The 11850-nt window shown below is 36.6% G+C and overlaps 1 protein-coding gene across 2 annotated transcripts; it reads left to right on the top strand.

Moving 5' to 3' along the window:
- The first annotated feature begins 1687 nt into the window (after positions 1 to 1687).
- Zir (dedicator of cytokinesis) lies at positions 1688 to 11645 on the top strand. Of its 2 annotated transcripts, XM_090174342.1 has the most exons (36): positions 1688 to 1860; positions 1932 to 2198; positions 2266 to 2337; positions 2399 to 2588; positions 2646 to 2870; positions 3231 to 3316; positions 3387 to 3603; positions 4006 to 4237; positions 4410 to 4903; positions 4965 to 5035; positions 5113 to 5257; positions 5488 to 5676; positions 5742 to 6047; positions 6107 to 7006; positions 7072 to 7199; positions 7258 to 7336; positions 7415 to 7508; positions 7576 to 7694; positions 7753 to 8056; positions 8126 to 8219; positions 8288 to 8384; positions 8447 to 8581; positions 8688 to 8840; positions 8901 to 9059; positions 9123 to 9299; positions 9361 to 9544; positions 9601 to 9677; positions 9737 to 9879; positions 9933 to 10056; positions 10116 to 10205; positions 10274 to 10364; positions 10429 to 10464; positions 10558 to 10667; positions 10727 to 10980; positions 11044 to 11187; positions 11269 to 11644. In XM_090174342.1, exons 1-36 carry the CDS (start codon positions 1814 to 1816, stop codon positions 11324 to 11326), a joined length of 6291 nt encoding a protein of 2096 aa, XP_090030468.1. In that variant the 5' UTR covers positions 1688 to 1813; the 3' UTR covers positions 11327 to 11644. The 2 variants fall into 2 exon arrangements, with proteins under 2 accessions (XP_090030468.1, XP_090030467.1); XM_090174341.1 differs by having other exon boundaries at positions 2399 to 2870; positions 11269 to 11645.
- Positions 11646 to 11850: the final 205 nt, after the last annotated feature.

Genomic DNA, 11850 nt, shown 5'->3' on the forward strand with positions numbered 1-11850 from the left:
CATCGGGCCCCTCCTTCCCATTTGACTCAGAGTTGGTTTCGTGAACAAGCATTGCCGTACATGCATATTCGGGGTACTGTCACACTCCTGGTGCAAAGGTGAGACCTGGAGGACCTACTCCACAGCGTTGTCCCGCAGTCTTTATACTCCTCCTGGACTCCAGGTACACAGTCCCCATTCGTCCTCGATATACGTTGGTTGCCAGGGCCAAAAGCAGATTATACCTCCCACTCTTTGGCTTCAGCCTTTTACTGTCATCTCGATTCTCTTCCCTTAGAGTGGTGTCATGTATATACTGATGGCTCCCTCGTCCGTCCTCCGATTTTGGAGGATTCGCATTTGTTATTCCGAGTTTGGGTGTTAGCCGTCGTTATCGATGCCCCTCCCACTTGGCTATCTCTCGAGCCGAGCTGCGCGCCTGGTACATGGCGGTGTCATGGCTTGTTGCTCATGAAATCTATACTGTGATTATATGCTCGGTCTCCCTCTCAGCTTTATCTATCTTTGCGGACGACTCTTCTGTGGATCCCTTGGTCCAGAATATGCTGGGGAAGCTATTGCCTTATCCCAATGCCCGTTTTCGTTTATGGTGGACGCCTTCCCATGTTGGTGTAACCCATAATGAGCAGGTGGAAGCCCATGCTCGGGCTGCTTCTAATTACACAGCGGCTCCTTAGTATATTCCACCTCCAGACACTTTGACTATCCGTCGCCGATGCTTCTCGGCGTTGCTCCGTTTGTGGCAGCGTGATTGGGCAGACGCACAGACGGGCCGCTTTCTTTTTTCCGTGCAGGATTTTCCGGCCCACTCCCAGGTTTGGAATTGCTACTTGTCTAGGTTCCAGGAACGCCTCCTTTCTCTGGCTCGGGTTGATCGCTTTCCTGTTCCAGCAGTGTTGCATCGGTTCGGATTGCGTCCCCCTCCTTTTTGCCCGCTGTGCCGGTAAGAGGGTAATCGGGCCCACTTTGCCTTCTCCAGCCCGGGGTCGGCGGTCAATAGGTTGATTTTTCGTCGGGCCCTCCGTGAGGTTGGCCTGCCTGAATCTTTTGGCCCAACCTTGCCCTCTCTGTTGACTTTTTCTGCCCTTCTCGAGGGTTGTTCTCGCTCGGGCTATGTGAAGCTGTTGTCTAGGTCTCTGGGTACGCTCCCACGCTTTCAACCTTTTCTCTTTCCTCTGTCAGCTGTTTCTCAGAGAGTCTCTTCTTAGTAGCTGTGTTTTAGTATGTGTACCTGTAACTTATTGTGTGTTTGGTGTCTAAGGCCTTGGGCCGACACCACTTTGTAGCTATCGAAAAAAAAGTTTGTTTGATCGGATCATACCATTGAGTTGGGAATATTAATCTAGAGGTCCAATCAAAACGTCGGATTTCAGTATTTCGCGAAACAAGTTTTTAAAAATAAGAATACTGTCGTCTGCTCCCATCGGCGTCCCAAATGACGAGGAAACGTTATCATTCTACCCGTGGCGCCGTCTATCTCTCAATGGTTCGTTCAAATAAGACGCGTTTTCAAGCAAAAAGATTTTTTTCTTCAAAATAATGGATGGCGCCACGGGTCATATGATAACGTTTGCTCGTCATTTTAGAGCAGACGGCACATTCGTATTTTTCAAAAACTTGTTTCGCGGGGAGCAGATTTGATTGGATCTCTAGATTAATATTCCCAACTCAATGGATCATACATTGAGATTTGAGAAGTTCATTTACTTCATTACCAAAATAGGGAAGGGAAAGTGTTGATAATTATTATGATTTGTTTTTATTATATCAACTAGCGTTGATTATATAAGAAAAGAAAAGCAAAGAATACATCATGTCTTCCATAGGGGGGCAAAGAGCCTTTGCACAGAGATTAAGCAAGTAAGAAATATGTTTATCTTGGTCATATTTCCGGTGTTTAACATGAGGGTAATTTATAAATTTCCTTGAAGACAAAGCAATGCGGAAGTTAGAAGGCAAATTTCAGCAGCATCTAGTGCACGTAGCTCATCCAGAACTAATAGCTACATTGGTGGTACAGTTCCATTGTGTGATGTGGTGGATCCCGTTGATTTTGAAGAATTCCTAAATCAACATGATGATCAAATGTATAGGGATCCAGTACGGACTTTTCTTGATTTTCCTGAAGATGATATTGAAGTTGGTATCATTCCACGTAAGATCAGAACAGTTGTGCCCATAATTCCTGATGTTGAAGGGTTTGTTTATGGTTAATCTTATTGGTTTTTTTTAAAGCATTAAATAATAGCCCTTACACCCTTTTAGATCAAATATTGATCCCCATGTCAGGGATTGCGTATCTTGTTATACATCTGACTGGGTTTACGTTAATAGAAAGTACGAGGTTTTTTTGAAAAACAAAACAAAATAGTAAAATCATCATAACTTTTTTATTTAGGTATCAGCATTTTAGTTCATCTATTAGTTTTCCTGACAAGTCCCTCACACAAGCCCAAATTGTCAAATCAACTCCAAAGCAGGAATTTGAGATTGACTTGGAGGAAGAACTTTGCGTTCTCCGTAACTTTGAGCCTCAGCTGCCTTCAATGACAGTTGCCCCACCATTGGCTGAAGATGAAGATACATCAGTATGTCGTGAATTTTACATTCTATTGGTTGTTACTAAGTTTTCAATATATTGTCAGGACTCTTCAGTACCTTCGTCAAACCGGCAATCTTTGTTGCTTGGTGACACTCCCAGAGGAAGTTGGACTAGCAGTGTTTTTGATTTAAGGAATTCTCAATCTGATCCACTAATTCGATCCTTGCTTGAACGGGCTCCTGTTGAACAAATTGACAAAGCCAATGAAAGTAATAGACAAGAACAGAGACAGGAGGCATTCTTTTCACTATATCCAACTCAGGAAGAGGTTTTTTTTAAAATTATTTATTTTTTCTCTATAATAACTTAATAAGGCTTTATCAGAATTTCATGAATTAACATTGTCAGTGAGCTGTTCCTTAATCTCAGTATATCATCTCCCCTCTTTGAAATACAGCTCACTCCATTCCTACTAGAAGCATTTCAGTATTCATCTTGACTTATGATTTTCAGGTCACTTGAAGGTTAATTAGTTAACCCATAATGAACTAGAATATTTTCTTTGTGGTCACCTCCCCCTGCGGCTCAGAAAAAAACTTAAAATCCCAAAAAGCAGTAGCTTATTCTTTTTGTTCTTATATTGGTGTCTATAGAAAACTGTATTCATATTTAACTTTTTGTTTATTAGGATGAAGTTATTGAAAGAAGACTACCAGCTGAAATGCCTAGAGAACATATAGGGCATAGAATTCTTGTGAAATGTTTAGCGTTAAAGTATGAATTTAAAAAAAAATTGGTTTTTTCCATTAATTAATTAGTTTTTAAATATTTTTAATATAAATAGGCTTGAGCTTGAGATTGAGCCATTCTTCTGTACTATGGCTTTGTACGATGCCAAAGAGAAAAAGAAAGTGTCAGAAAATTTCTATTTTGATATGAATCCTGAACCTTTGAAAAGGATGCTGTCCAGCCATATTCCCTTTCAAGATGTTTCTACATTAAGTCGCTCCAGTATCTTCAACATTACTTATCCATCCCCTGATTTGTTTCTAGTTGTGAAGGTATGATAGGGCTTATCTTATAATTGGGTATGTTCAGTAAAGGTCATCAGAAACCTAGATGAGGACGAGGAAATGATTTCATCATTTTTTACTATACAAATTTTAGTGATACTGGTTTTTGATGCCATGGTGCCTATCTGATTGGCATCAGAAAAATCAGCTTGAAAAGTCATGTTTTTTTTGGTGTTGTAACCAATTTGGGTAAAGGACCAAGGATCCTCTGCACACATGAAAAAAACCAGTCTCACAGTGCGATATAATGAAAAAATAAAAACGATAAACAATCTGTGATGACACCACCTCATCAAATAAAAAATTAAGCAAATGCTGATTCTTAACTGATTTTCATTACTGAACATATCTATTTTTCTATTCTTCAATTAAACTTCAATATATTTTAAGCTAGAGAAAATTTTGCAAGGTGATATAAATGAATGTGCGGAGCCATATATGAAAGATGACAAGAACCGTGACAAAGTAAAAGGCAACGCAGTTACCTGTTGCGAAAGATTGGGTCAATATCGTATGCCTTTTGCATGGACTGCCATTTATTTGATGAACATTGTTAATGGAGTCAACTCTTTGGACCGAGATTCTAATTTGGAAAAAGAAAGCTCTGGGACAAATAGCTTAGGTTAGTACTTTTTTTTCTCTCTTTAAAAAAAGTTTTTCAAAAACTGAAAATTTGCCTACGTGTGTTTTATTTGTGCAATCAGTTTTCAATTGGATGTTTGTTGGTGAGGCTCCCCTTCAACTATGGTCTTTTAATTATGATTACTAAAAATTATTTTATTTTTTAATTTTAGGCAGAAGAGGGTCGTTGGAAAGGAAAAGTGGCTCAGAAAAAAGGCGTAGTTGGTCTCCTGATGATTTTGGACAAAGTTTGGACAATTTTCGACCCGTTACTTTGACAGTGAACAGTTTTTTCAAACAGGAATGTGATAAGCTCAAAGATGAAGACTTGTACAAGTTTCTGTTGGATTTGAAACGCCCCTCATCGGTGAAAAGGCTAAAATGCATCCCAGGAATTTTAAAACTTGACATTTCGCCATGTCCTGATGATCCCAAATACTCCTTGACACCTGAACTGGTTCGGCTCAATCCTTATCCAGATGAAAAAGGGAGACCAACTAAAGAAGTGCTTGAATTTCCATCTAAAGAAGTGTATGTCCCTCATTATGTCTATCGTAATCTGATGTTTGTGTGGCCAAAAAGCGTGAACTTTGCGAATAAACCAGGTTCAGCCAGAAATATTGCCTGCAAGGTTCAATTTATGGCGAATGAAATTACTGCTTTGCCTGTAAGGTGTTTTCGTAGAAGAATATTCCATAAACATGACCCTATTGATATTATCATTGTAGGCTATATTTGGAAAATCAAGCTGTCCTGAGCTCTCTTCAGAAGCTATAACTGCTGTTATTTATCATAATAAGTATGATAATGAAAATTGAGGTTATTCATGCAAACTCTAATGGATTATACATTAATAATTATTAATTACATTTTCAGAACTCCAGATTTCAGTGATGAAATAAAAGTTAGGCTCCCCTCTGAGTTAAATGAGCAACACCATTTGCTTTTTACTTTTTATCATATAAGTTGCCAACGGAAAGTAGAACAACAAACTCCTATTGAAGTTCCAATTGGCTACACTGTACGTTTATTGCAAGAAATTTCATAAATTAGTCTGTTCAGATAACTTAGAGTCACCTAAGGATCAATGCTAGGAGTCACTTGGCTGCTGGATCTTCTTTTACAAAGTGGTCTTAGTGGTTTTTAAACAGAAGTCCAGTAACTACGTGAAAATCTCCCGTAGCCTTTAAGTTACTCTTTGTTAACGTAAAACTTTAATTATGTAGCTTTTTAATTTTTATTAATTTGCAGTGGTTACCTTTGTACCGAGATGGAACACTTCAAGCTGGTGAATTTTGTCTTCCAGTGATGATGGAAAAACCTCCTTCAAGCTACTCTTACTTGATGCCTTTTGTTCACATTCCAAATACAAAGTGGCTGGATAATCATAAAGGAATATTTTCAGTTGTAATTGATGCTGTTTCATCAGTTTATGCACGGGTATTTATTGTATTCATTTTTTTGGTGTAGACAATTTTCAATCAAATATTTTTTTTACAAACTAGGATACATATATAGACCATTTCTTGCAACTATGTACGGCTATTGAAGAAAATACATTACCAGAGCGTGGATCCAGTACAACCATAACCCTTGGCAATGATTGTGGTGGAGTTAGCATGGAAAATGATCTAAAAATCAGCATTTTAGAGATAGGAAAAGCTAGACCTGAACCTCTAGTTCATTTTTTACCTCTGGTTTTGGATAAGTTGATAAGACTCTTAGTAAGGCCACCGGTTGTGTCTGGACAAGTTATAAACATTGGGCAAACTGCCTTTGAAGCCATGGCAATTATTGTTCGCAATGTCACTGTAAGATAGCTGTTTTGGTAAAGGTTTGGTTAAATTTGGATTAAACTAGATTTTTGCAGGTTCTGTTAGAAGATAAAAATGACCAGCACGGTAGAAATAGTTTGTTGGCAACTTACATTCAATTTCAAGGAAATTTACCTCATCCTGAATCAATTCCAATCGGTGCCAATTCCACTGTAAATCTCCCACTTGTGGTTGGAATGGGTAGTGGTTATGGCAGTCCTTCAAGACCAATTTCCTTACCTTCTCAGAGGCTAAATCATCGTAGCAATAGTAACCCTGACCTGAGCTTCGCTGATTTAGACAGTGATGTAGGAGGAATGTTACCTCGTTGTGGTCTTGATAGGGCTGCCAGTTTGAGAACCCCTGGATGCCAGGAAGGAGCAATTTATTTGGTACCAAGAAATCAGTGCAGAAAAATAGTTCATGAAGAAGTGGCCCTACAGTGGGTAGTGTCCAGTGGCTCAGCTCGGGAATTAGCTCTGCAGAATGCTTGGTTTTTCTTTGAACTTATTGTTAAAAGCATGAATGAACACTTGGCGACGACAGAGAAGCAGTCTTTGCCCAGGAAAGCTAGATTTAATGAACAATATACAGATGATATTACTACGTTGGTGACTTCCATGACTTCTGATGTGATTAGCCGATATAATCGAGAAGAAAAGGATATGAAAGTTATCCAAAGACTGAACAATAGCCTGGCATTTTTTCTCTGTGATCTCCTTTCAGTAATGAACCGAGGCTATGTGTTCATACTAATAAAAACTTACTGTAAACAGTTATCTGCCAAAATTTCTTCATTACCCGACGCAACTTTACTTATTAGCTTAAAGTTGGATTTCCTAAGGATTGTTTGCAGTCACGAACACTATTGTATGCTTAATTTGCCATTTGGAACACCTCTATCACCATCTCCAGCAACATCACCATCACCAAGCATAGCGTCTACAAGTTCCCAGGTTAATAATCCAGTGTCAGTACACATAGTTTAGTATAATTATTAATATTTGAGATATTTTTCCAGGCTTCATTTGTCTCAACTAGTACTTTAACTGAAGCGGGGAATTTCTCTGAACTCTCTGTTGAATTCAGGCAACAACACTTCTTAGTAGGGTTGCTACTATCTGAAATAGCTACAGTATTAGAAATTAAGTAAGATTATTATTTTTTCTACTTCTTTTCTTCATGAAATATTAATTTTTGTTTTCAGTGCCCCAGCAATTCATGCCAAAGCAATAAACACGATAAGAAATTTACTAACATCACACGATTGGGATCAACGTTACCAGGTTATTAAAGTTTCTACTATGACTTAAGAACTTGTTTGTTCCTGATTTGAATATAATTAGTACAAATTTAATATTTAGGATCCTGAATGCAAAGCCAGAGTAGCCACTCTTTATTTGCCTCTTATTGGAATTGTGGTTGATGTGGTGCCTCAACTTTATGATTGGCCAAAAAGTAATATTTAAGTTATTAACTTTTTATAGTGTGGGTTAAAACGTCGATTGACCCAAAATTTTCTTAGCTCGTATTTGCAACTCTGAAGAAAATGATCCAAACTCTACTCTTACCCAGTCATTGGGAATGGCAATTGCTGGTAGTCCTTTAAGACATGCCGGAGACAGTTACGATCCTTACCATCAGGTCTGGATATTAATTAACTCCTACTTTCACTTTACCTAACTCTTTATTTATGTTTTAGACACGTCGAATTCAGCTAAAAGAGGAAACAACCCGTAATTTGTTAGCCTGCTTTCTGTGGGTTATTAAAAATACAAGTGATTACGTTTTGCGGAAATGTTGGTCTGAGTTACCCTCGCACAGACTTCAGCAGCTTCTGGAAGTCCTCTTTATCTCAGTTTCCTGTTTTGAATATAAGGGAAAGAAATATCTTAGAAGAAGCACTCAGCAGAGTTTGAGAAAGACTTCAGATATCAAGTCCAAGCTGGAGGATGTGATATTAGGCCATTCCAATGCAAGAAGTGAATTGATGTTAAGAAGAAAAGGTGAAAAAGTTGAATAATGAGTTTTAGCCGTGGTGTAATTTACTGATTTCATTTTGATAAATGAAATAGATCGCAATCCACCTTCTAGTCCTTACCAAGGTGATAAATTGAGGTGGAAAAAAGAGACAATGCAGTGGAAACAAATGTCTGATGCTGCTGAACGGTTTGTATTATCTTTATTTTAATCAACTTTCTTAAGTTGTTTGTGGCCATATAGTTGAAAACTTTCAGACCAAAAATGGATGTAGAAACCGAAGCCCACATTGAAGGAAACTTGTCAAGTGAAGTGAATCTCATTATATTGGACACTCTCGAACTGATTATCAAAGTAAGCAAGTCACAATTTAATTTTGTAATTTCTTGTGTTACCTTTTGAAATCTTATTTCCAGGTTCTGTCTCAGTCTGATTCCTTGCAAGGTCTTTTAAGTACCGTACTGCGCAACTTGCTTCATGGACTTGGATGTAATCAAAGCACTTTGGTCTTACAAAATATGTTTGCTACACAGAGGTCCTTAGTTTTTAAGGTACGTTAGCTGTGTTAAAGTTATACTTAGATGGGCCGAATTTATTGACATCAGTATTTTTCAAATTATACTAAGCGTTTTGGGATATGGCTATTTCATTCTTTAGTTTCCCGAACTGTTATTTGAAGAAGAAACTGAGCAATGTGCTGATTTATGTTTGAGGCTTTTGAGGCATTGCAGTTCGTGCATAAGTTCCATTCGTGCTCAAGCATCTGCTTCTCTATATCTGCTTATGAGACAAAATTTTGAAATTGGAAATGTAAATTATTTTATTGTATTTGATAAGTTAATGAAAACTTAAAATGTTTAATGTTTTAAGAACTTTGCCCGAGTTAAAATGCAAGTGACCATGTCACTCAGTTCTCTAGTTGGAACTAGTCACAGTTTCAATGAAAACTTTCTGAGGAGGTCTTTAAAAACCATATTACTTTATGCAGAAGAAGACAGCGAATTATTAGATACAACTTTCCCGGAACAGGTATATTAAGGATTTTGGCACGCCTGCAGTTACGTACCTAACTATCTTTAAACCAATTGACAGGTCAGAGATTTGGTGTTCAATCTGTACATGATTCTTTCGGATACCGTTAAGATGAAAGAATTCCAAGAAGATCCCGAAATGCTCCTAGATTTAATGTACCGCATAGCCAAAGGCTACCAGAATTCGCCGGATTTGAGGTTGACCTGGCTCGCTAGTATGGCCCAAAAACATGTTGAAGTATGTTTTTTTTAAAATTTTTAAGTAAGTTTGAAAATGCTTAAGGTTTTTATATCTTAAGAGAGGTAATCATGCTGAAGCAGCCCACTGCCTGATTCATTCAGGCTCTCTTGTGGCAGAATATCTACATATGTTGGAGGACAAACCGCATTTGCCTATTGGATGTGTTTCTTTTGAGAAAATTTCACCCAATGTCTTAGAGGAAAGTGCAGTTAGCGATGATGTCTTAAGCCCAGATGAAGAAGGTAAAAAAAAAGTGATAAAATTGAAAAATTTTAATTAAGTATTATTATTAATTTAGGAATTTGCACTGGAAAGTATTTCACCGAAATTGGCTTAGTTGGGCTTTTGGAACAAGCTGCAAGCTCATTTAGTCAAGTATAAAATTTTGAATTTATTTAGCGTATTTTGATTTATTATATTTAATAATTATACAGGCTGCCCTTTACGAAGCTATGAATAGCGTCTACAAAATATTGATACCCATCTCCGAAGCTAACAGAGATTATAAGAAACTAGCCAACATATATGGCAAATTAACTGAAGCTTTCCAAAAAATTGACCAACAGGCTGGGAAAAGGTTTTTTTTTTACTTAAAGTAAAAAAATTTATCTAAATTTACTTTTTTCTCAGGGTTTTTGGGACTTATTTTCGAGTCGGGTTTTATGGTGCCAAATTTGGTGATCTGGATGGAGATGAGTTTGTTTATAAAGAGCCGGTGTTGACAAAATTGCCTGAAATATCTCACAGACTGGAGGTATTGTTGAAAATGTCCATTATTGAGTATAGTTTAATATATGGTTTTGGAATCTCCAGAATTTTTACAGTGAAAGATTTGGAGCAGAATTTGTTGAAGTTATCAAAGATTCAAATTCGGTTGATGTATTAAAATTAAACCCTGAAAAAGTATGGAATTGAACATAATCAAATACTTGGTGATTTATTGCCAAAATTCAACCTAATTCCATTAATAGGCTTATATTCAAATAACCTATGTGGAGCCATACTTTGACATGTATGAAATGAGAGACAGAGTAACGTTTTTTGACAAGAATTACAACATAAGTAAGGGTTCATTTTTAAACTATAATTGTATTTGTATGACTTCATATTTGAAAAATGCTTTTAGAGAGGTTTATATATGCTACTCCATTTACACCTGATGGTAATATAATTTATAATAAATGCCTGACATTTTAAAAATTGACCATTTTCAAAATTTAATACGCTTACAATCTGAAATTGCGTTTTGTCTAAGGTCGTGCACATGGAGAACTCGTGGAACAGTACAAACGGAAAACAATTCTAACAACATCTCACACTTTTCCATATGTCAAAACCAGGATTCAAGTTGTGGAAAGAAAGCAGGTCAGTTTTTGGATATCTTATAAGAAGAGTCTTTTGAATTCACCATTTAAATTCTCCAGATGGTCTTAACACCAATTGAAGTAGCCATTGAAGACATTCAAAAGAAGACATCTGAATTGGCAATAGCAACGCAACAAGAGCCTGCTGATCCAAAAATCCTTCAGATGGTTTTACAGGGATGCATAGGCACTACAGTCAACCAAGGCCCAATGGAAGTTGCCATTGTATTTCTGTCGGATTTGTTAGAAGGCAAGAAAACGCCAACGCCACAGCAAAATCGACTCAGATTGTGTTTCAAAGACTTTTTAAAGAAGTATAAAATTTGAAGATAAATTTATTCAAGTTTTTTTAAACTTTTTGTTACTTTTCCTCCCAGATGTGGGGATGCTTTAAGGAAAAACAGAAGTCTGATAGGTCCTGATCAGAGAGATTACCAACGTGAATTGGACCGAAATTACAACAGTTTCAAGGAAAAGATCTTTCCCATGATTGAATATCGTGGTCTCAGTCGAATTAGACGGTAGGTTTAATATTTTTATCTTGGAATTTATGGTATTTTTGAAAGATTTTAAAGCTAAGGCTTATTTCTCTGTATTTTCAGCACCGAGTTAGCTACACATGGTCACCGTTCAAAACAAAATAGTAGCCCTTTAATATAAGTTATTTAAATGTATATTTTTATTGTTTTTTACACATTTTTTTATCATAATCTAGTCTGAATATTTTTTAAATATTTTTTAATGAAAATAAACAGGTTTTTGTGGTGCATTGAAAAAAAGCTATTTAAACTTTCAACAAAGTACTTAAAGTGTAGATTTTAGTTTCTGAAAAAGAAACTACTCGTCATAGGTAATGGTATAAAGTAATGTGGCTCTCTTGTTTTGATTGTGAAGGCTGACTTTGGTTTGGGCCCTTTGGGGTTGTTGATTTTTTTAAACTGATTGATTTAAATAGAATTTTTATGTTTTTTAACATTTTATGCCTCTTTCTTGAAAATTTTATAATAATTATGAGGCGGTAATGTAAACTAAAATTTAAATTAATAATAATTTAATTTAATTTCTAATAAAAACTTGCTAGAGTAATGACCAAGGGGCAGATCACTTTGTTACAATCATTTTTAATCTTTGTACAGCCAAAGCTACAGATTTAATTTTAGTCTAATCTAATCAGGATTTAATCA

Source organism: Leiobunum rupestre, chromosome 5, assembly GCF_980474605.1.
Source record: "Leiobunum rupestre chromosome 5, qqLeiRupe1.1.hap1, whole genome shotgun sequence".
NCBI classification, from domain to species: Eukaryota; Metazoa; Arthropoda; class Arachnida; order Opiliones; family Sclerosomatidae; genus Leiobunum; species Leiobunum rupestre.

Excerpts from the sequence above, each read along its gene's own strand:
- Zir (XM_090174341.1), top strand. The coding sequence starts at position 1,814 with ATGTCTTCCATAGGGGGGCAAAGAGCCTTTGCACAGAGATTAAGCAA. Across the intron at positions 2,871-3,230 it reads TATATCCAACTCAGGAAGAG|GATGAAGTTATTGAAAGAAG; the intron begins GTTTTTTTTAAA and ends TTTGTTTATTAG. Across the intron at positions 4,904-4,964 it reads ATGAAATTACTGCTTTGCCT|GCTATATTTGGAAAATCAAG; the intron begins GTAAGGTGTTTT and ends TTATCATTGTAG.